The sequence below is a fragment of the Xyrauchen texanus genome, chromosome 5 (assembly GCF_025860055.1).
Source record: "Xyrauchen texanus isolate HMW12.3.18 chromosome 5, RBS_HiC_50CHRs, whole genome shotgun sequence".
In the NCBI taxonomy this organism is placed as follows: Eukaryota; Metazoa; Chordata; class Actinopteri; order Cypriniformes; family Catostomidae; genus Xyrauchen; species Xyrauchen texanus.
In genome coordinates, this window is record NC_068280.1 from 45,010,879 (window position 1) to 45,036,593 (window position 25,715).

At 34.5% G+C, this 25,715-nt stretch overlaps 1 protein-coding gene across 1 annotated transcript in view; it reads right to left on the minus strand.

Moving 5' to 3' along the window:
• Nucleotides 1-13,584: 13,584 nt before the first annotated feature.
• The window catches only part of prkcba (protein kinase C, beta a), a 43,500-nt gene continuing 31,369 nt past the window's right edge, over nucleotides 13,585-25,715 (minus strand). Inside the window, exons 10-17 of the mRNA XM_052126574.1 lie at nucleotides 24,444-24,617; nucleotides 24,254-24,345; nucleotides 23,807-23,869; nucleotides 21,818-21,956; nucleotides 21,639-21,719; nucleotides 21,218-21,325; nucleotides 18,190-18,330; nucleotides 13,585-15,213 (exon numbers count right to left, since the gene is read on the minus strand). Of these exons, the coding sequence (XP_051982534.1) occupies nucleotides 15,058-15,213; nucleotides 18,190-18,330; nucleotides 21,218-21,325; nucleotides 21,639-21,719; nucleotides 21,818-21,956; nucleotides 23,807-23,869; nucleotides 24,254-24,345; nucleotides 24,444-24,617 (954 nt within the window). The 3' untranslated portion in view covers nucleotides 13,585-15,057. The remainder of the gene's footprint in view (nucleotides 15,214-18,189; nucleotides 18,331-21,217; nucleotides 21,326-21,638; nucleotides 21,720-21,817; nucleotides 21,957-23,806; nucleotides 23,870-24,253; nucleotides 24,346-24,443; nucleotides 24,618-25,715) is intronic.

Below are 25,715 nucleotides of genomic sequence, written 5' to 3' on the forward strand. Positions count from 1 at the left end.
ATCCCAGAGAGGAGGAGAATCGACAAGCAGACCACTTGTAAGCAATGTGTTTCAAATTGCACTCTTTTTCAGGTAGCATACATTGCTGCCTGAAAAAGAGTGCAACTCAAGACGTGTTTCCGTGCAAGTGGTCTGCATGTAGATTTAAACATACAGTGCTGTGAAAGGAGTATTTTAATGATGTATTAAAAAAATGATATGCACATTGCCATGGTTTCCCTCCTCGTCACTTTTGGCATCGCTTTTGGCCTATTTGGGAATCCTGATTTCCACTTTTTTTGTGTGCTGCTTTCATCTAGTGTAAAGTGGATGCGAATACCTGAGAGAGTGTGGTGTGTTGTTTGGATCCTTGTAGGTCACAGGATAGCACAGTTTCTTCAGCAGGGAGACAGATGGTTTGTCTGGGTCAGTGTGGCAGGCTGATTGAATGTTTGATGCCGTCACCCTTCCTGCCTTCTGGTCAAACCACATGGCACATTTTGATTGTAGTCTTGTCTTCCTTTCTATGTGGCACTACAACTGAAAAGGTATGTACCTCTTTGCATGGCCAGGGACAAAATACAAAATTGATCTTTTGACAGGTTCCTTTTTAGTGCTTTCTGATATATGTAGCATAATGTAGAATGCTGTGCATTCATCTTGTGTTGGAGATGGAATCTTGGCAGGGGGGAGTTCACCACACCCATCAGCAGATCTCTTTCTCTGGGCCTTTGTGAAAACTATCTGGCTCCCTTCTGCAGTCCTTATGGCTCCCATACTAGGCTCGTTCCAGATACAGGCCTCATCAGTGCATGCAGTGGCACTCAGTTTGTTCACAGCTAATAGCAAAGCGTAGAATATGGCACCTACATGCGAACACACTTCTCCTAACACTGCCATACAAGTGCAGTGGCCAAATCGCACCAATCCAATCAATTGTGGGCCATTTAAACTGTATGAATGATTTACCGGACATTAAAAAAAACTTTTTTTATTGGATTTATGTCATAAGGTATTGTGTTAACCTAACCAAAATATTACTGCCTTGTCACTATTGCCCTAGAACGCTGCAGTGACCTGAAACTAATGTTAAGTCAACATTAGGTAGCTAGCTAACATTAGCTAATTAGCACTCAACGTTGCTCTGACAATTCCTTCACGTCCCAAATGGCAGCATTATTGACCCATCCAGATCGAAAAACACATACAACTGTCTGTACTTTTGTACGCTTTAATCCTGGCCCTCCAGGTCTCCGCGCCAGTCACATGACTAAAAACAATTAATTGGTTACGCAGTGTAACATAGTATCTACATAAAATCTTTAAATAGGCTAGAACACACACACAAGACAGCAAAAAGAACTTTGAATGAACATTTGTCATTTTCATTTCCTCATAATAAGTCTTACAAAGGAGTTAACACTTTATCAGCACTCTTGCATTAATGCATGTAAAAGTAGGCCTATATGTGCAAATGCGCTCGTGTAGTCTAAGGCATTATAGGAATAGTTCACCCAAAACTGCTAGAAAAATCACCCTCATGCCACGTTATATTTTGGTCTGTTTTCACCCAAATCCAACTGGATTGCTTCAGAAGACATGGATTAAACCACTGGAGTATTATGTATTAATTTGAAGTGCTGATAACCATTCACGTGCATTGTATGGACCTACAGAGATGAGATATTATTCTAAAAATCTTCGTTTGTGTTCTGCAGAAGAAAGAAAGTCATACGCATCTGGGATGGCATTAGGGTGATGAGAAAATTAGAATTTTTGGGTGAACTTACTCTATACTATATATTATATTATTATACAGACTAATACAATATTATTAGTGTATTTACAAGCAGATTGTTTTTGCTACTTTTGTAATAGTACTGTAGTTCATGTACTATAGTGTAACATGGACACTAATGTATTGACCGTATGTTTCACAATCTATTGTTGCAACCCCATGACTCACTAGTCACTGCTGATCAATGTAATGTAAAAAGTAGTGTAATATATTACATTGTAAATTGTTGTAATCAGATTAGTTTAACTGACTTATAATTAAAGTTATTACTTTATATTACATTACTTTAGCTAAAGTAAAATGCATAATACAGTTAAAATATGTATTCATATGTATATCTGTCAGTATTTCTGTGACAGTTGAAGGGCGCAGTGAATGAGGAAATATAGATATCTTGAATTTGAGCAGAAAACCAACAATATTTCTAGGAAAAGTGATTTAGAAAGTAACTTAAATGTAAAATAATTATTAATGTGATTACTTTTAGATGAAATAATCAGCAATGTAATCTGATTACATTTTTAGATAAGTAATTAGCAATTTGTTGCTGATTATTTATTTTGAGTAACTTTACTGCTACTGATATAATAAACATTAAAAAACTAAATCAACTTTTAACAATAAAAATATATAAACTTCTGATCTATGCCCTGAGGTGAATCGCAACATTACAAACTTTGATTTGAAGCAAAAAAGTTTGTGAAAATCAGACAAAAAGACAAAGGCTGTGTACTTACCGTCTTTCATGAGGGCACAAACTACAATCCCATGAAGCATTGCGAATTAAACTAAAAACTATGTAAATATATAAAACAATTGATTAAACGTTATTTATAATAAGTATAGAAACAATACATTAAAATGTTAGTGCAAAATAAACATGGGAGTTGGCAGTCACTTCAGAGCTTGTTTGGCAAGCTTTGTTCCCCGCAATTCTCTGACTGGTGGATCTTTCTCTGTGGAATCATGGGTAGTGTAGTTCTTTACCAGGAATTACATTATTAAACAGCATTTTGAAACAATGACGTTGAAATAACATGGACTGATGGCTTCAACAGAAGCATATATCATTGATTAACAACCTCTGAGCTTATGGTATGTCTGTCTTTAAAGGTTTAGAAGTTATTGTTCAAATTGTATTTTCCTATGGAGAAAATGAATGGGACCCCACGGTTACGTTTAGCATTGCTTCAGGGTATGGTTAGTAATGTTTAAGAACCCAAACACCAAATATCTCCCATATAATGATTGGAATGACATCTCCACACATTTATAAAATTATGAACACCCACATCAGCGTTTTTGAAAACATCAGCTTTAATGGTCCACATAGCATAAGTAAATAACATGCAAAATATCTCTGCAATCACCAGCGATAGCCATGCCCCATAGCCAAACACTGCTGTTGTCTGGATGTTAATGTGTTATTGTTGACATGCCTCTGTCTTGCATAGTATAAAATCTTGTTTTGGGGGGTTGATTCTTGATTTAGAAAGCCCTTTGAAGCCTCGATCATTAAAACATGATAGGAAAACTAAAATATCCACTGCTTTCTAACACTGGACCAGGAACAGGAATTATTAAAATGTCCAAATGCTGTTTAAGTTGTGACAAATACCTTGCTCAAGTAAAGGCTACATCACAAATATACAGTTATGCACATGCTGAAGAGTTTAGGACAAAAAGGGTAGTAAGACTATCAGCTTAATTGTATATTCACTTGTTACTTTATACTTTTTAATGCTCTTCTTATGAAAAGTCCAGTAACAGCTTTTCCCTCCTGCTCCTCAGCTATCAGATCTTTCTAGTTCAGGCTAAACATGTATCCTTCCATATACACTATACAATAAATATAATACAATATCTTTATAAATGTTCCCCACTTTTCTGGTTATCACCAAAAGTGGGCTATACTTATATAATCACTATTTACATGAGCACACAATGTGTGTTCATTTGGAAGACTAGAATACTTATTGTTCTTAATACAAAATGAAACACAAATGAATGGAAATGTTCACACACCATTACCCTTATAAAGGATCTATGCTACAACAGATCCAACCATTACTGACACACTTGGTTAATAGGTTAACACCGAGATAAAGAGCAAGGGCTCTACCGGGCATGCATAGGGTACACCAAAACTCCTTATGGAATCTGCTTAACAAAGACACATGGCACATAACGAGCCCCCAAAACACTGCATATACCCCACAAAAATATATGGCACATTAGGGCTAGAGTAAAGACTGTTGGTGTAGGTTTTGTTCAGCTCATATGAATCACATTCTATGCACCCAGTCATATGCATGGATCTTTACTACTTCAATAATCAGCACTAATGCACTTAATCAAGGATTGCAAACACATGATATATTAGCATATTTTATGTGTACTAAAGTTACATGAATTCATTTTAAAGAAATGTAGACTCTTAAACAATAATTAAAAACACACCAAAGGTAGAAAGTGTAGTATTAAGGGGCTCAATCATTGTTTGAAAATATATCTTATCTAATGCATTTTATAGTAGGCATGTTTTGGATTTATTTAATTTTATTTGCTTTTGTGTGCAATATACTGTACCATGTGCTTGCAGAAATTCTCTTTAAAATCTGAAATTTATATTGTCAGTATTTGTATCATTGATCTTGTTTTGTGTGTCCAGTAATTTAAAATATAATGTCAAGTTTTTGCTAAATACTAATATATATATATATATATATATATATATATATATATATATATATATATATATTTAAAAAGAAAACAAACAAACAAACACACACACACACACACACAAAAAATTCCTGTAGGAAAAAGCAAAGCAAAAAAAAAAAGTCAAAAAGACAAAAGTTCAAAGTGATGGCACAAATTAGGGTTTAAATAAATTTAAGACTCAAAGATCTGGATTTGATCAACAAAATCCAGAGCTTGGCACAAGTTGTTTTGGTAACACTTTACAATAAGATTGTATTCCTTAACATTATTTAACTATGTTTGTTAACATGAACTAACAATGAATATATTTTACAGCATTTCTTAATAATGTTAATTTCAACATAAACTAATAAATAAAAAGTTGGACACCCTCCTGAGACCCCACGTCCATTGCGTTTTGGCTTGGCTATACGCAGTTCATATATTAACTTAATTAAACTTACTGATCTCAGTTCACGAGACACTTGGCTGACAGTAAAGGGCTCAACTTTCGACACACAGAGTCATGTGATCAAACAATATGGTGTCGTTCACATGAGCTTATATTTGGAAGGAACACCAAACGAACTACATCTGGTAAGAAACCTAATTAAGTTTTTACATTGAAACCTATTTAAGTCAAACGATTAGAGTCTTTAGTTTAATCCAATATGTCACTTTTTAAATTGAGTTTTCACTAAATGGCACGCTGTAAAAACACAATGACCCCATTCGTGGACTGTGTGCCCCGTTTCAGTTCAAATATCCTATATTCACTGTGCATAATCACATTGAGAATCAACGGGTACATTCAAAAGCTGAAAGAGGCTTTATATGGAGTTATGATGAAAATAAGGTGCATTTTCAAACTATTCTGAGACCAGTGCAGACAGACAGCTCACTGGAGGTTAAATCATTCACTAAATAGGGAGCAAGGTAGCATTCTATATCTCTCTATGCAGATAAGTGCATTCAATACAAACTTCCTATTTAGTTTCAGGCTGCAGATTATGTTTGGGCCACTCAACATGTTTGGCAGACATGAGACAATGGTAATCAGTGCATAGATTCAGAATTTATAACGTATAATTTTATTTTAACATGGTTAGCAGTGATTGGATGATGCTGGCCATTACTTTGTATCAGAATAAATTATGCTAATTTCTGATCTAATGTCTGTAACGTTCTATAGCTTTGTATTATGTACAATTTCCCAACTTAGTCCCTCTGTTCACATGTGGACAGTGGGAATAAGTTGGGACATTTAAAATAATTATTTTGAGGACATTAATTTTTAGGAAATCTACTTGGTCTAAAAAAAATTATAATATTTTTTTTCCACACGTTTCTTAGGTGCTAGTAGTTACAAATCAAAAAGGGGAATGGAAAAAGCATACAGCAGCCATGCAGGGGGCTCAGGAGGATACATTAGCATTAGTTAATACACTATGTACTAACAATGAACAATTGTATTTAACTTAAATTAACATTAACCAAAATGAAGAGATGCTATAAAAACCTATTGTTCATTATTAGTTCATGATACCCAATGCATTAACTGTCAACAATTACAACCTTATTGTAAAATGTTACCATTGATGATGTCTTAAACAGTGTTGGGTAAGTTACAAAAAAATTGTAGTCCACTACAAATAACTAATTATTTTCCAGATTACTTTACTAATTAAATTGAAAAAGTAATCACATTACTAATTATTTTACTTTTAAGTTACTTTCTGAAACACTTTTCTGCTCAACAAATTAAAAATAATGTCAATATTTCTTCCTTGTTCATTGTAACACAAGTCACACTCAGCACCTCACATTTCTCCTTTCTGACTCATTACAGGGCCATAATTCATGTATTCTACATACTGTAAATAATATATTAGAAAGAAGCACCCTATAATGTACTTAAAATGTATTAAATTAATGTAAAGTCAGTAACTGTAATCTGATTACAACATTTTTAAATGTAACACATTACACTACTTTTGTTTTAAAAGTAATTTGATTACAGTAACTAATTACTGTGTACTTTCATTACACCCAACACTGGTCTTTAATGATTAGAAAATGTCAATCGACTTTTGCCACTAATACATTTTTAGTTAAGTATAATATTGATTTTCAAAGCTTTTTCCATGTGCTTTTGAATGTTATGTAAAGTTGTAAAGTATTTCCTCAAGACATCATGACACAAACATTTGAACTTTAAGAGTATCTCATGAACAGAAAACATTACACCTGTGGGCTGTGGCAAACTACATGCCATATGGATGTCATTATTTGACTGTATTGCTTTTCTCAACATAACATGCATCTGAAAATGTTAACATTAAAACTGAGAAACTGACAACTAGCCACAAAGCTTAAATATATATGCAGGTGATTCAAGTTAATAGATATTTTCTTTTCTATCATTTTCTAAAGCACAGGACCTTGGCTTTGAATTCATAATTAAATGTTTTACTAATTTAAACTGAACTTTAACTTAAAGGAATATTCTGGATTCAATACAAATTAAAGTCATTCGACAGCATTTGTGGCATAATGTTGATTACCCCAAAAATGAATTTCGACTTGTCGCACCTTTTCTTTAAAAAAAGCAAAAATTGAGGTTACAGTGAGGCATTTACAATGGATGTGAATGGGTCCAATCTGTAAACATTCAAATTAAAAAAAGTCACAAGATGTAAACAATGTGCATGTTTACATGATTTTAAGTGTAATTAAATCACTTGCTTACCTTTTCTATGTAAAGTTATATCCAATTATATTACTTCATTGCCATAATAACGTAATGCCATAAAACAACCATAAAAATTAACAGAAGAATTAATGATATGTTTATTAAATTATAAGCTTCACATTTCTGCCTTTAAAGTTGAATCCTTCCAAATATTGGCTTCATTCACTTCCATTGTAAGTGCCTCACTTTAACCTTGATTTTTGCTTCTTTTAAAGAAAAAGATGGATGAGTCAAACCTTTTTTCTTTTTTGTAGTAATCAACATTTTGCTACAAATGCTGTTGATTGAGCTTAACTTGTGTTGAACCTGTAATCTTCCTTTAAAAGTTTGAAGCTAGTGTGGGGCTTAATGTCATTCGCTTTAAAAATACTCATTGGTTAGCGGTGCTGCATTTTTCAGCTAAACTCATTTTAGCTGCAGGAAAAGACTGCCTGGGTATATGGAGAAAATGTATAAAAAAGAGGTAGGATCATTCTTATGGATATGAAAAGACAAGACATTCTCATGGAGACTATGAATACACTTTTATAACTGTTCTCTCTCGACTTCGATTCATGGTTTCTGAGACTTGGTTGAGACTGTATAGTAGTCCTGGTTTAGTTCGGAATAAGTCGGCTGGGTTTGTGCCTTTTTGAAGTGAAGAGAGAGGACAATCAAGATGCACAAGGATAAAACTGTGCTCTAGGGAAAAAGACCTTCTCCTCTCACACCAGCATGGTATGGCATAGGAGCAATTGATGCGTTTTTGCGGTTAAACCTGAATGATGAACTCAGGATTGGTGTAAGAGAAGCCTTGGAATTCATTTTGGTCCAAATTCATAATGAAGAGTTTATCTGTCGGAGTCAGCTCAACTGCCATCTTGGTGAACTCCTTGTCGAAATTCCCAGTGTCATGTCGATTTTTCTAAAAATGAAGAGAAAAATAGTTATGGCTGTTAAACATATCATGGGTGTACACTTTAACATACTTGATGTTGTTTAGGTTGTAAATGGAAACATGGAAACAATTTCTCCTATTGTTCGATGAACAAGCATAAATGCAATTTAAGTTTAGTTTTATTAAAGTCAACATGAAATGGCGTTCACAACCAATTTTACTTCCAATATGTGTTATATTTCTAATTGAAACAGGATATTCAACCAGGAATAAAATGTAGGGTGGGACTAGATTTTATGCATCAAGATTTGATTGGATGGTTCCATTCCAGAATGGAGCCAGACAACCTAGTCTCATGACAAGTTGTACACTGGTAAATAGTTATAGTACAAGATGGCAAAATTGTGTGAGTTGGCTCGTTCACACAAATGACATTCATACAAATGAACCAACAATATAACTATTGTTGGAAAATAACTATTATGCACACTGTAAAAACAATTTAGCCTTTTAGCTCTCATAACTGCCCTGGATTGATCTTGTTGAGATAACTTAACTATCCAAGTTTTTGTTGGCTGAACTTGTTTTAAGATATTGAACTTAGAATAACTACTCAGCTAAAATAAGTTATGAGAATTACACTCATCATGTTCACGTATTTATGCTGTTGTTTGTTTTCACTTTCAATTATTTGTCATGTAGCAATTATTCAAAGCTTATCTTTTTACTTGATGTGTTAGATGATTTTCACCATCATTGTGATTTGTGTGTATAGTGTTGATGCCCATGCATGTCTCCTTGACTAGCCTAAATCTGAATATGATAGAAAGATCAGACACTGATCTCTAATTGTCAACTGGGCATTTATCTTCTACTAGTAGTTTATATTACCCCTTATAATGGGATATCCTTAAGTACTTCTGCTTATCAGTAATATTAAATGATAATATAAGTAATTTAATTTCTATATTCAGTTTTAATTGAATTTTAATGAAGTAGATTGAACTAAGAAAGTAAAGTTTACTTAAAAAAGACTTTAAGCTCATTTAACAAGTTTCTAGCAGTACTAAGTTGGGAAATTTTACATAATACCATGCTATAGAAAGTCAGATTTCTTTCATCAAATTGTTTATGTTTCCAGAAGTGTTGGTTATTCATGTTTTTGAGACATTACAGGCATTACATAAAACATTTGCATAATTAATTCTGATTTAACGTAATGGCCAGTATCATCCAATCACTGCTAACCATGTTAAAATATAATTATACATTATAAATTCTGAATCTATGCACTGATTACCATTGTACAATGTCTGCCAAATATATTGAGTGGTCCAAACATTATCTGCAGCCTGAAACTGAACTTTTAGTCATATTTTAGTAGTAAACGCATTTAGCCGATAGAGAGCTGTAGGATGCTCCCCATCTTGCACTGGTCTCGAAAAAATTCAAAGTGCACCTTATTTTCAGTTACTAATGTTAATGGATAGAACTGTATTGTACAGTAATAACAAAATAAAATATACGTAAAATACTGGCGGCAAAAAGTTTGGAATAATGTACAGATTTTGCTCTTATGGAAAGAAATTGGTACTTTTATTCACCAAAGTGGCATTCAAAGTGGTATAGTCAGGACATTAATAACATGAAAAATTACTATCACAATAAAATTGTTTTTTTTAAAACTACTTAAACTACTTACGAGTTCTCATAAAAAAATCCTCCACATACAGCAATGACAGCTTTGCAGATCCTTGGCATTCTAGCTGTCAGTTTGTCCATATACTCGGGTGACATTTCACCCCACACTTCCTGTCAGACTTGCCATAGACATGGCTGTATTGTCGGGCACTTCTCATGCACCTTACAGTCTAGCTGATCCCACAAATGCCCAATGAGGTTAAGATCCATAACACTGTTTTCCTATTTTCTTTACTGCTGTACATCAAACTGGTGTCGAGTGGGTAGAATTCAATGAAGTTGTCAGCTGAGGACATGTGAGGTGTCTATTTCTCAAACTGGAGACTCTGATGTACTTATCCTCTTGTTTAGTTGTACATCTGGCCTTCCACATCTCTTTCTGTCCTTGTTAGAGCCAGTTGTCCTTTGTCTTTGAAGGCTGTTGTGTACACCTTTGTATGAAATCTTCAGGTTTTTGGCAATTTCAAGCATTGTATAGCCTTCACACCTCAAAAAAAAAAATGATTGATTGATGAGTTTCTAGAAAAAGCTGTTTCTTTTTTGCCATTTTTGACCTAATATTGACCTTAAGACATGCTAGTCTATTGCATACTGTGGCAACTCAAAAACAAACACAAAGACAATGTTAAGCTTCATTTAACAAACCAAATAGCTTTCAGCTGTGTTTGATATAATGGTAAGTGATTTTCTAGTACCAAATTAGCAATTTAGCATGATTACTCAAGAATAAGGTGTTGGAGTGATGGCTGCTGGAAATGGGGCCTGTCTAGATTTGATCAAAAATTTCTTTTTTCAATAGTGGAGCTGTTTTTTACATCAGTAATGCCCTGACAAAACTTTGTGATCAGTTGAATGCCACTTTGGTGAATTAAAGTACCAATTTCCTTCCAAAACAGCAAAATCTACTCATTATTCCAAACTGTTGGCCACCAGTGTATATTCAAATTAAGCTAAATGACCCACAGATGTGTTAACATTTTTCATCTGTGTGAGGTATTAACTTTTGATGTAATAATGTCAAAAAATCCACATATGTGGACATCATGTTTATCTGCTAGCTGAGGCGTGAAAAACTGATGCAATTTTTTAAGTGGCTATCAAACGAAACTATAGATGCTTCTCTTTAAACACAAACAGGTTTCAATAAAAAAAAACGTTGGTTCTGCGCCTACAAAAGGATTTCACAGAAATCAAAGTTATTTTTTGCACCAGAAATTTTACCCTTAAATGACAGTCTAGAATCTTGTGAACAGTATTCAATCTGTTTAAAATTATAAAAATTATGCGTTGCGTATAGCAAAGCCAAAATACAAGGTCCACCTATGTGGACACAAGGTCGCACGAGGTTAAAAAAAAGAAGTAAAAAAGGAATCTATAGCTAAAATTTTATTGTATTAATTTGAAATTCTTTTCGTTGTCTCTATGGGAATAAAAGTCGTACCTTTCATACCAGCCAAGTCGTACGATATCTTACAATTTTACCATCTTGAACAAATCTTGTGAGTTTTCATGAAACTATGTTAAGCCAGATCTGAATGTGAGTTTGCAAAAACTATGCCTAAATAGTTATGGCAAAGTTATTCAACAGCCTAGGTGATTTCACCTCAAAAGTAAAGTCGTTATTACATTTTGATGAAAGATTATGAAGACAAACATATATAAATCATGTACAATAAGACCAGGAATATGTTTAATAAAAAAATTAAAAAAAAGAAACAAAGGGGCCTGTTTTGATTTAATCTGTAAACCTATTATGTCATTGTGAGCACATATCAACAGTAAGACAACATAAAAGTACATCACAGCAGATAATCAGAGAGCTTCCAAACAAATACAGATACTGGAAGTAAGAAACAGAGCAAAGAATCAAGAGGAAACGGACGAAGACCCAGTTACACCAAAATCAAAAACTCAAGACAGAGGAGACTAACACAGCTACAGCTATTGAAGTATAGAGAGTCATTCTGGAATAGGCAGAAGAGAACCACAAATAACATGAATGGACAGTACAGAGAAGAGCAGACTGGACCATATAAATCTGGAAAACATCCATGGGAATGAAATGAACGTCCAGCCTCCAATTGAAGAGACAAACAGCCCAGGAAAGTTCTGATAAACAAAAACCAGGAACATAGAGACAAATGGCTACCAGATGCTCTTTCATTCACAACAGAGGACAATCAAGACAAGTTCCTACCTTCTTCTTTAGGCCCAACTCAGCTCAAGAATAAGGGCCATTGGAGAGCAGTACCTCTTGAGTGTGTGGTCCCTGTACCTACTTTACATCTGTGTCATCATGTCCCCACGTGACCCAGAAGTCAAAATACACAATTTTATACATACGTAAAAACACTCCTTTTTTCAGGTGGGTCTGCTCTTTGAAGATGTTAAATGTCACAGTTTTGCAATGCTAATGGCTATGCTACGGTAATTAAGCATATGTGTTGATTGTTAAGAGTTGTACATTATAAAGTTTTTGCATTATGCAGTGTTGTTTTCCCCCAATTTGGCATGCCCAATTCGCTTTTTTTTTTTTTAAGTCCTGTGGTCACACAGTGATTCGCCAGATGGAGTCGCGGGTGGCAGAGGACAAATCCCAGCTGCCTCCGTGTCTGAGACCGTCAACTCAAGCATCTTACCAAGTGGCTTGTTGAGCGCATTGCCACGGAGACATAGCGCGTGTGGAGGCTTCACGCCATCCACCGCGGCATCTACACCGAACTCACCATGCGCCCCACCGAGAATGGACCACATTATACTGACTACGAGGAGGTTACCCCATGTGACTCTACCCTCCCTAGCAACCGGCCCAATTTGGTTGCTTAGGAGATTGAGATTCACTCAGCACGCCTTGGATTCGAACTCGTGAACTCCAGGGGTGGTAGCCAGCGTCTTTCCCACTGAGCTACCCAAGGTTTTCAACGTTTTTCAAACGTTCAAATGGATAATATTCTAAACAAAAGCTACACTGAACTGATTGAAAAGATAAAGCACTTTCTACAATGAATAAGTTAAAGTGTGAACTTGAAAATAGTAATCCTACATTTGTACTAATTTAAAACATGTAAAAAATGAATGCTCTAGCTTCCAAGTAAATATGATTTGATTGTTTATGTATCAGAAGTCTTGTCATATTTATTTGCTAATTTGAGTACATTTCAAAGGTAAATTAAATAAGTAAATTTTACTTAAAGTAAACCTCACTTTGTTCAGTGTAATTTGCATTCACAACTGAATACATTATACACTGTAAAAGTGAATATTTGCACCTTGACATTTTCCTACCTGACCCTTACTTTACTTTTATTGGTGTAGCCTAATTTAGTCAGGTTGATTCAGTCATATCAAGTAATATTTTGACTTGATTAAAAAGTTAATTTAGATGAAACCACAAGAATGACATTTTTAAATGACCTTAAATTTGAATAGAAATATTTCTTTCAGAAATGCACTTATTTATATGAAGCTAATGTGGTAGGACAACAAATATGTGATATTTTTGATCTAAAATTATGCAAAATACTCTTTACCGTATTATATAATGTAAATATCTTTTTAACTTGACACAGCATTTAAAAAACTTGACACTCCTGTGTGAGAGGCAGAATAATCAGAGATGCCACACAATGGTTTAAGACATCCGTCTAGCGTATGTTCAGAAGAGGATAGACTACTTTTCGGCACTGTTTAGAAGAGGAGAGACTACTTTTCGCCACTATTTGCATTGAGTAAGAATAAACAAAGGAGGGAAATATACAGACAAACAGAGATCATCACTATATTCCAAATACATATATTTTATATATATATACCTCTATGGAAACAGTCTGTCCACAGTTTCACAGTAATTTGATCCAAACACTGCCAGGCACAGGTAACAAGTCAAAAAAGTCATACATCACAGATTTGGCAGAATAATTACAAAAAGATATGTTCTCAGAAGTAAGAGGTTACAACAATATAATGTCTGAAAATCTGTTGCAAAGTTTTAGTCACATCACTATCATTTCCAGTTGATTGATCTTTAAGTTTGTTTAAGGAAGTGGTGATGAGTTTCCAAGCAGCACTGGTTGAAAAACTACATGTTGGCATGACCAGTTCCTAAATATAATCTCTGACTTGGCACAATCACACAAGCACAACACCCAACCAAAAAAAAAAAGCACTAAAAATGGGGTGACAACAAGGTAAACATCCTGATCAATAAGCGGTAAATGGCTGATCTGAGCCGCATGGCTCGTGTATGTGTGTGTTAGGGGGTGACAGTAGATTTGGCAGTTATATTTGATATTCCAAAGATATGTTTCATTATAGGCAAATGGGTGAATCTGTCAGGAACATGTCCAGTTCATGCCCCCCCCCCCCCAAATATAATTATAAAAGAATAATAAATTAGATATATATTTGATGACAATTCAGGACATTTCCCTAATTGTTAGGGCCCAACCAATACCTTTTACTGTACTGCAAAAAAAAAAAATCTTTTAATTATTGTCATTTAAAAAGAATTACAAATTAATTATAATATTTTGTTTTAGTATCAATATAAAAATTTATTTTATTATTTTTTAAATGTACATTTAATATTATTTAAGCACACTTCCCCCCCACATTCTCACTTTTGAAGTTTTGAGTCCTATTATTCTCAAATGTGATTCTTACTATTATACTATACTACTATAATACAGTAGTAGTTGACTTTTTTAAATTCCGATTGAGATACATTTTTATTTAAATTTGCACAATGTAAAGGCAGTACAACAAATGCTACCATGGCGTATAAATACTCAAATTTAATAATGTATCATTGTATTGTTCACATTACAGTAATGACAATAAGTCATTTATTTTTTGCTCTCTTGATTTTGGGGTAAAATATGACATGAACATGTTCTTAGAAGGTTCTGTGAGATTCACCCTGATAAGTTCGAATTTCAAGACCCGTAATATTACAGTACATGATACACGAGCATTACAGAATAGTAAAAATCGATCAAAGCCTCTACACACTCACTCTGTTGTAAGATCATTAACAAAGTTTGTCAATATACCTTGATCCTTCCCTAAATAAGGGGGTTAAGCAACATGTATTGAAAGAATAAGCAGGAAGGAACATTGTATATAGAAATTACCTCCATTCCATCAATCTGGTAGACAGCTCTCATTGGTCCATTCAAACTATGTCATTTTAAGATCTGTAATCTGATTGGTCCCTATAATTTGCTAGTTTTATTGGTCTTAAACTAGCTACTTGGAAGTCACAGATGGAAAGTTAGGATTAATGAACGAGAAGCCCCTGAATTCTTCTTGGTCCAGGTTTTGAATCACTTCCTGGTCGGGAGGGGTCAGGACGGGAGGATGGCGGGTGAAAAAACGATCAAAGTTCTCTGCGTCTCGACCGCACTGTGAAGAAGACGAGAGAAGAGATGTGGGATGGGAAAATGGTGGTACGAGATGAGCAAACAAATGAGAAAATACATGACAGTCATATTTTTTCCTAAAATGTGGAAAAAATTTAAAACGCATCCAAAAGAGTGATAACATTATAATTAATTACTAATATATATATATATATATATATATATATATATATATATATATATATATATATATATATATATATATATATATATATTTAACTTCAATTGAAACATTTTTTTATTTTTTACATATATGTTATTTTTATTATGGAGAAATTAATGACTGAAAATTGCATAAACTAGAAAAATATATGGATGCACAGTACTGTATACACTCACGGAGCACTTTATTAGGAATACCTGTACATCTATTTATTCATGCACTTATCTAATCAATCATGCAGTGGATATATTTACTGAGATCACATTTTTACCCCATTCTGATGGTTGATGTGAGCAATTAACTGAAGCTCCTGACCCATATCTGCTTGATTTTATGCACTGCACTGCTGCCACATGATTGGCTGATTAGATAAATCGCATGAATAAGTAGATGTACAGGTGTTCCTAATAAAGTGGCCAGTGAGTGTACATGGATGGTATATTATATAAGCAAACACTTTTCTGTTCACGTTTTAGCAATGTATTTCATGCACATCATTTTGCGTGTTTTTTCTGATTCTGCGATAGTTATTATTTTACATTTAAGTAAAAATAAAATGTCACTTCATTTAAGATTACATTAAAAGGTGCACTTAGTAACATTTATCTCTTTAAAAAAGTTTAACTTCTAAAGAATTTGATTTTATATTTAAACGATCTTATAAAATCATGACCATTCACATGAGATGAAGACTTAGGAGTCATATAAGCAACCTTATAAAAGCGTTATATAAAGTTTTAATTTACATGAGTAGAGTCCCCTCATGGGGGGACATAACCAAATACTACTCTCTTAATCACTTTCACTCATGAATGTATTTAATCATGGCTGACTATGAATAGTAGTTTTCTACAATGGCATCTTTAACTGAAAACTATTGCATTTAACAGATGATGAATCCAGGCTCCTAGGTATCAGTGTAGGTCTAAAAACTGCATGAACAAAAACTGCCTGAGTGCACCTTAAAATGTTAATCAACAAAAGCCTTTGGCTTTTTGGATAATAAATATGCAGTATTCAGAAAAATGTAATCCATGGATCATGCACAATTCCAAGTATTAAAAAAAGAAGTGTGGTGGTGGAACAAGGGATTGTGAGAAAAAAAGAGGGCTCTGTATACTTCCAACCAACTTACCTGTGAATAGGTGAAATTATAATCATTAAATATTTTTTTAAAGTTTATTCATTGCACTAAAATTATTACTGTATTACTGCTGTATGTCACACAAATGCAGCATTATGGAGGGTGGAGCTTAATAACACCAGCCAATCAGGATACAGTTCACTGCATTATTAGTCATATAATACACTAAGACTTTTCACCAATTACAAAGTAACACAATACAACCTTAACACTGACACTATATACATATAAAGCCACATCACACAGAATTAAAACGAACCAATCCCATAACTATATTTTGTTTAATCTCCTTTTAAAGGTATCATGAAAAATTGGTGTACTATGAAAACTGACCTTTCAGAACTCAAAACCTCACAGCCCAAAAAAAGCTTATCTATTTAAACTAAACTGGAAAACAGCTCACATTCACACAACACCTATTTGATGTTCAGCAACTTGGCCTCCCCAGTCAGTCAAGGTAATAAGAGACATTATTCCTAAAACACCAGAACAACTAATGATAAGAGCAAACTGTGAAAAAAGTCCAAACGTTGGGCTTTTCCTGGCTGTGTAGCACCTGCCGCTCTGCATATCCCTCCAAAGGATTCAAATGTCACAAATGTTACAAACAGATTTGCATGGTCAACCTGTCACAGTGCAAGGCAGACTTTGCACATATCATCTCTGTCTCTAATAAAACAACACTTTCAATACAGTTAAACCTGTACAAAAAATGTCCTTCATAACGCAATCCCCATTGGATTCAGTTAATTTTTCACAAATAATGCAAACCAAATTACATGAGATATGAGAGCAATATTGTAAACTTTACAATCCCAGTCTGGCCACAACAAAGGACAAGGCCAATCTGCCATAAATTCTTCACAGTAAGTAAAAAGGTCAAGATTATCAGTGAATTACATCTTAAAAAAAAAACACATATGGACATTTTTATGATACTTTCAAGATGCTTTTATGGTGTTATTTGACATTCAAGAGCTTAGAGACTGTACAGAAAAAAGGAGTACGTAAATGCCTTCTTTTGTGTTCCACTTAAAAAGCATACGGGTTTGGAACGATGTTAGTGTGAGTAAATATTTACAACATTTAACAGTTGGGTGAAAATTACTTTAAAGGAATTATTCCAGGTTAAGCTCAATCGACAGTATTTGTGGCATAAAAATGATTACTATAAAAACTGTGTTTTGTGATTTATTTATTTTTTTTAAGAAAAGGAGGGACGAGACAAAATACATTTTGTGGGAATCAACATTATGCCACAAATGCTGTCAATCGAATATTCCTTTAAATCCATAAAATGCAACATTAGTATTTTCTACAGCTGTTCTGTGCTGCTGACATTGAAACACAATGATGCATTACTTCCTAGGTTAGGACCAGAGTATCTTGACCACATGCACAAAATCAATTACGCTCTCAGAAAACTGTACTTTCACTTAAATAAATGGTGAGCCCTTAAACAAATTGAGATTTAGTCTCTATATATTCCACAGCAGCTGATTCAGTACTCAATCACTGCAGCTCTCTGCATTACAAAATAAGAACACAGCGTACGGAGTGTAAAAAGATTTCCAGTTCACTTTCATTGCTATATGTGCTGCAGTCCACCCACCTGATATATAACACACACCCATTGTTGGGCTATTACTTACCGCTTTGGGTTTGAAGGGTGGTTGGACTTCCTTGTTCTGCAGTTTCTCCCAGTCCATGAAGCGGAAGAAAGCGTGTTCCTTAATGTCTCGTTCTCCCTCTGGTCCACAGCCCAGACGCTTGCCTGGGTGCTTGGTCATCAGCTACAAACACGAAAGAGTGCCGGTTAGTGCTTGTGAGATAGGTGAGAATCAGAGTTATCCAAGCTACTCATAAAGTAGTTAAACTGCAGTCAAGCTACTCTTTTTAAATACTAGTTGGCTACAATCCAAGCTACTGGGTACAAAATATACAAATATCTATAAAAACTATAATTCAGATAATTATAATGCAATAGATTATTGTGGCAGATGAGTAAAGTATTGTTAAGACCAAACAAAATCTGTCTTCAGAAACCATTATTGAACATAAGCATATTATTGGCCTACAGTCCACAGCGATCTATTTTCCAATTGAATTTGTCAATCTGTCCGAGGTAGACTTATTATAAGGGCTTATGGAGCGTCTCACTTTGGTTGCGTTGTGTCACATACGGTTTTTAGTTCACTGTGTCAAGTTAAACGTAGTTTGAAACTAAGAAAAACATGTCTTGAGATCCCTGTGTTTGGATTTGCATACCGTCAAGCTGTGTTTGAGCACAAGAATACATTCTTATCTTGTGCTGTCTGCTGTCAGATCTGTCCATTTAGATGAACCGTCCAAACTAAAGTGAATTATTTGAATGAATCGGACTTACCAATGTTAAATGCTGTATGATAGAGAGGACATTTAGAAGAACTTTTTTCATTATTTCCAAGTGCGTGCACAAACAATGTTATATTAACAACAGCAATGTAGAGTTTTCCTTTTCTGCAACTTGTTAGAAGAAATAGTTTGTTATTAGAAAAGCATCTGAAAACTTCTATTAGGTTAGTTGCATTGCACTTTTAGTTAGTTCAGCATAGTTTAATCACAACTCGTAATCATTTGCACAAGATGAAGAAATCGTAATATATCGTAAAACTTGGCTCGTACGAAAAGGTACAACTTTTTTTTCCCCATAGACAAACTATTTAACAAACAGAATTTCAAATCGATACAATGCAGGCATCACATTTTCACTAGCCTCTCATACAACACTTTATTTAAGAAAGGAAACATCCGAACAACTTTGATTATGCATTCCAAATTCAGGGTGTCTGTATGTTCGAAGGAATGAAATTTAAGAATAAAAGAAAATTTAAGACCATTTTCGCAATAATAATAATAAAACACATTAAATAAGACAAGTTGGATGTCTCTGGACATGTTTTTTATAATTTACTGTGCATTTGTGTTTTATTTTTTAAATATGTTAATGCAGTATTAAAACTCTATATGAATTAATTAAGAATGCACATAGCCTAAAGTATGTAGCCTATATTGTGATCCTTCTCTTTAGTCACTTGCTTTCCAGCAAGATGTGACGCAATAGACCTGCAGTACAGCCCATTGAAGAGACTGTACGTCTATCCCTCACAGCCTCGTTGTCATTCTCGCCAAAACATTAATATGGTTCTGCTGTGAATAAGGTCTAGTATGTGCTGAATGACATTTATATATATTTTCTTGGCAGATACCTTTACCAAATACTTTAACAGGTAGTTAAAGGGCAGTTCATCACTGCTCACCCTTGAGTCTGTATGAATTTTTCTCTGCCATGGAATAAAAAAGATGTTAAGAAAAACGTTTAGTCTCAGTCACCATTCACTGTCACATTGTTTTTCATTCAATGTAAGTGAATGGTGACTGAAACTCCCTAATATCTCCTTTTGATATCCACTGAAAAAAGAAAGTCATACATATTTGCAACAGCATGAAGATAAATAAGTGATGACAACTTTAATTTTTGTTTGAAATATCTCAAGTAAATTCAAAACTCGTCAGTTACCTTAAAAATGACTGTTTAAAGGAGGACACTCTGTATACTGCAGCCTTCAAAGGATGCGTCCTACCTAGCATGCAGCCTTCCAAACGAGACACAGCCGTACATGTATTGAAAATGTTACCAGATTAAATTATGAATGGGAACTGCACTGCATAATTAGTTTATGCATGTGATGCATACTGAAAACAGATTGTACACTAAATCTTAAATATAGATAATATATTTTAATATTCTGTATATTATTAATATTATTATTATATATAATTATATTATTATTGCTTTTTATATTATTACAAAAAGGTGTAACTCTGCAGCCGAGTAGTTCTGTTAGCTTTACAATTCATGTCAAAGCTGATGTAAAATAAGGAAGGCGTCAAAAGACCGCTCCAACCTTGCGCGCTTGCAAATTGTCACATTGACAGCTTTGTTGATTATAAACAGCAGCGATAGTTTTAGCGCATCGCTCGCTTACAGAGACACAAAATAATGACATTTGCATTTTGGATTAATGGGTTTATGAAGGTTTATACATGTGTAACATCTTAAGTTAGGTAAAAATGTGCTTCCCTGCGCACGCTCATACTAAACTCAAGCATCAGCTGCTAAATGACGGATGCACGAGAGAGAGAGACAGAGAGAGAGAGAGAGAGATCATTTTGACTCACGCAGATTCTGCTGTTTTAAGCTACTCCTCTATTTCACGCCCCAAAATGTAAGACCTCAGCAAATGAAATTTAAGACTTCTTATGGCCTTACATTTTAAAAAGTAAACTTGAACCCATGGAAACCCTGATATTTATTAATGCAATACAAATGACTGATGTATTTCAATAAAATGTAATATGCATCCCTCGTCCAAACCCAAATGTTTTCTTTCTTCCATGGTCCACAGCAGTTATTTTCCAATTAAAATCATGGTTAAGTTGAGTAAGGGGTTAGACTTTGGAAAAATCGTAATAACATTGTTCGCTGGTTCGTTTATTTTTCTCTATGGGAGTAAAAGTTTAGTACCAACTTGTATGATTTTGACATCTTGTACTAATTAATACAACTTGTCATGAGATCCATTAGGATAGTTACTCCCCAACTCTGGTGAACTGTGTGTGTTTTGGAGTGTTGCCTACCCCCTTGCATATGGCCACTGCTTCTTTGGACATGGATTTGGGGTAAGACACATGATGCTCCATGATGGACTGGAAAAGCTCATCTTCATCCTCACCATCAAAAGGGGGCTAAAGGAAGTGGATAAAAACATTGCTTTTATAAAATGGTGGTAACAGCTGTTTAATTATTCATAAATAATTTTCATATTAATAATAATCATCATCACAATAAACAACCATTCGGCTAAGTAATATAGTTCCCCAGCTTAACTGTGGGCTGCCAAGCAACATACAGTAGCAACATGGCACTTCAATTAATTTGATGCGCAGTTACGTTTAAGTGTGTGTATATCCACTATTTTACAATGGCTCATCCAATTAGGTTTTAGAACCATAACTATTCCTTTTGTGATATCGCTTCCATCACGTATCATTAGCTTACCTGTCCTGCCAGCATTTCATACAGGAGAACTCCATAGGCCCACCAGTCAACAGACCTTCCATATGGTTGATAAGCAATAATCTGCAACAGAGGACAGTTATTATGCCTTGTGCACATTCACAAAGCCTAACATCCACATAAAACACACCTACACATTTCACGCACACACACAAACCCACCTCTGGGGCAATGTAGTCTGGAGTGCCACAGAAGGTTTTGGTTGTGGATCCATCAATCATGTTCTCTTTGCACATGCCAAAATCTGCAATCTTAATATGGCCTTCAGCATCCAACATCACATTATCCAGCTTCAGATCTCTGTACAAACAGGGAAAAAGTTCACAATAATTTACGTGACAATGGCAACATTTTTGCAAACCAAAATAACATGCTTCATTTAACGTTTGGCTGCAATTTCATAAGTGAAATGTCCAAAAGTGAGTGAAATGATATTGTAATCAGACAAGGTGTTAAGGTGAATATTATATTGAGGTTTTAATGAGTAAATGTTACCTCCCTAACCTTAACCTTAAACTTAAGCCTAAACCTAACCAAAATGTGCTAAAAGACAAATAAGTTGCTGGGCTTGAGGCTCGGTATCCAAGTCAAAAGTCCAACACCTTTCAGGTGAGCACAGGTGAACACAAGTTCATCGCGCTGGATTTAGTGTGTAAATGTAGGTGGATCTGTAATACAAGCGTTAAAATGTATTGTTTTTCAAATGATGCGTTAGACTAAGGGCATGTTTACGCGACAACGATGTACTAAAAACAGAAACGTTTTTCCTTTGCACTTTTGAAAAGTTTCACGTGCAGTCGATAATGTTGTCAAAATGACCCCCGTTCACACGGATCCGCGAAAATGATAAAAAATGCTGTATTATGCATGCCAGGCCAGTAGTTGGCGATGTCATTTTGTAAAGAAACACTATGCACACAAACATTCTTCCACAGAGTGGTGAATACAAACAATGAAGATGGCGAAAGCATGGAGCAATTTCGCCATCACAACGTTGTCAGCTGTATGTGAAACTTTTAAAAAACGCAAAGGAAAAACCTTTCACTTTTTAGTACATCGTTGTTGTGTAAACATACCCTAAAAGTGTTTCGATATCATAACATAGCAGGGTTCGAATTACAGTGTGAAAAATACATGTTTATAAAGTCATAAACAGCTGTAGAACCAGTGATTTGTGTGAAAGTGAATAAAACGCACAGATGTTGTAGTGTTTCTAGTGTTCATTTCACCAGGAAACTGCAGCAAAACATAGAAAGTGGCACGAAAACTCATAAACTTTCAATATTTAATATTTTTTGTATAGCAGAGTTAAGTTTTGCTCTGATAAACTATTTGATGTTGATTCTCCCTAAATGATGAGATGCATCATGAAACCTGAAACATGCCCACAATTCAATTAAATTCGACTTAATTATATGGTATGATTCATAAATATTTTAATAAACATGTCGAAGACAAAAATGTAACTGGAGGGAACCAACCCGATCTCATGAAAAGCCGTACATAATTTACGAGTTGGCTAGTTTGTATGGTCTCGCATGATGTTGGTCGCATAAACTCATACGACTTCATCTCGTGCAAATTCCCGGATGTCTAATGTGGAAGCAAGCGCGAGTTCCGAGCATGAGGCGTTAAGAACATACTTACTGATATTTTGCCCTTACCCAAACCCCTTATCTAAACTTAACCGATCAGTAGAGTATGTAAACATGATAGGAAGCTGTTGTGTGTGACAGAAGCAAGTATTTGTCATGTATTAGATGGAAACGATGAGATGTGACGTCATTGGCTGTAGTGAATGTCGTAGGAATTCAAAGGAGTGCTGTCGCACGATCATATGAATTAGACACATTTTTAAAAGCTGTACTAATCTTGACGATTTCGCGATGAGTGTGTTGGGAGGGACAATTTACACCAATGTGGAATAATGACAAAAACAATACACCAGGCTTTGGATAAGAAATGAGCACAGTATATAATTATTATTAGATTAGTAATTATAACAGATTATTAATAACTTTACAATAAGAGCATTGAAATTTGATTTCTTTGTGATGTATTGGTGTACAGTATTTTTAAACATCTAGTTATGTATTCTGAATTCCAAAGAAGGTACACAGACTACACACATATCCAAACCAAAATTTCACCTGTAAATAATGCCCTTTGAATGGAGAAAGAAGAGGCCGATGGCAATTTCTGCAGCATAGAACCTGACGGTGGAAAATGTAGAACAAATGTTAGAATTAAAAATGGTACTATTGGTTTACTTGCTGACTAATGGATAAATGTGCTAAATTCACATTAATATTCAATATGAGACAGATCACTACTTTGCATCAAGTTCATGTTTGTAATTCCTCAAAATCTAAATTAGAATTATAAAAATGTTGTGTTTTTATTTCAAAACAAACAATTAAGGGTCTTGTATACGGGATAGGTTTGGGCTTAACTTAATGTTGTGCAGAGCTCTAAATGACATGACTATGTTTAGTACAGTAAAATATAATTAGTAGATTGCAAAGACTTTGTATCAATATTGTCACCTCATCAATTGTGTATGTTTTGTGTGTGTGGGAAAGTGAGTGAATACATACACAGCATGAGGTTCCTTGAATTTTCCCACTTGCTGTATCTGGTACATCAGATCTCCACCGTTGATAAACTCCATCACAAAATAAAGACGGTCCTACAAAACACAACAACCATAATTGATTCAGAGTATAAGAGATTATCATTTTATGCGTGCATGTACATCACTGCAAAGTGTGTATATGCAATCTTTACCATGGTCTGAAAGCAGGAGTGGAGTTGGGTGAGGAAAGGCGGTTTCCCAGAAAGAGCAAGAACTCTTTTCTCCACCATAGTGCATTCAACATCATCATCCTGAATGACCACATCCTTCTTCAAGATCTTCACCGCGTAGAGCTCATCTGAGCCTTTACGCTCTGCAAGCATTACCTGAGTTAAGAGAAAGAGGAAACTGTATACTAGCTGGGAATAATTTCTTTATGTGGATTACATGATTTAACTTCAATTTACAATTAGCTGAAATCTGCCTTGAAATAGAGGCCTTTTATAATTTCCTTGTAATAACAATGTCATTAATTATTAATCACACTCTAATAAATGTAGTGCATTCAGTTTCAATGCATTCGGCTGCTCTTTGTCACAGCATTCCTCCAGTGATGATTATTCAACCGTACAAAGACTACAATGTCATTGCTTTAATTCAATAAAACCTTTTTTTTTTATAAATTTGCCATTAAAAAGGTATTTGTCCTTCATTAACTAATAAAGGAGTGTCAAGCAATGGGTTTATTGTGTGTGTGTGTGTGTGTGTGTGTGTGTGTGTGTGTGTGTGTGTTTTGAACACAGACATATGTGCCGGTTCTTAAAGGCTAAGTCTATTTAGACCAGTTTTTAAAAATCAGAAAGAACTGATTGAAATAGTTGGAATATCAAATTAGGTAAATGCCTTAACTGTGTTACATTTAACAACATTATACATTGTTATGCTTTGCAAACTACTTTGGAAAGCTGTAGGGAAGGGGTGCCATTTTTGTGTTTACCACCTATTACTCTGTTTTTAGTTAGAGAGTAAGGTAAGAAATAAATTTCTATTCAAGGCTCCAGACTAAATCAATGACTTGGGAACCATTGGCTCCTAAACTGAAACATTAAGGATAACATTAAGGAGCAAAATGGCTGTTTTTAGTCACTAAATCATATAACTGCTCGATTTAGATTGTTGTTCAGAAACAAGGTAGAAAGCAGAAGAAAAGGAAGACAGTTGATAACCCATTACATTGAGGTTTAATAAATAGAATATATAGTTGAGAAGATACATAAGTTTGAAGTCTCAAATGTTCACACACGTTTCATAATTTATACAAATATATGAGATACATTTTTTTTTTTATTTAGTACAGTATTGTACCAAAAGTATTGGCAGTGACATAAATTTTGTGTTTCGCAAAGTTTTCTGCTTCAGTTATTGTGATGTTGATTCACATCGTTTCTAGATTATTGTGCAGAGTGATCAGATGCATTTTAAAT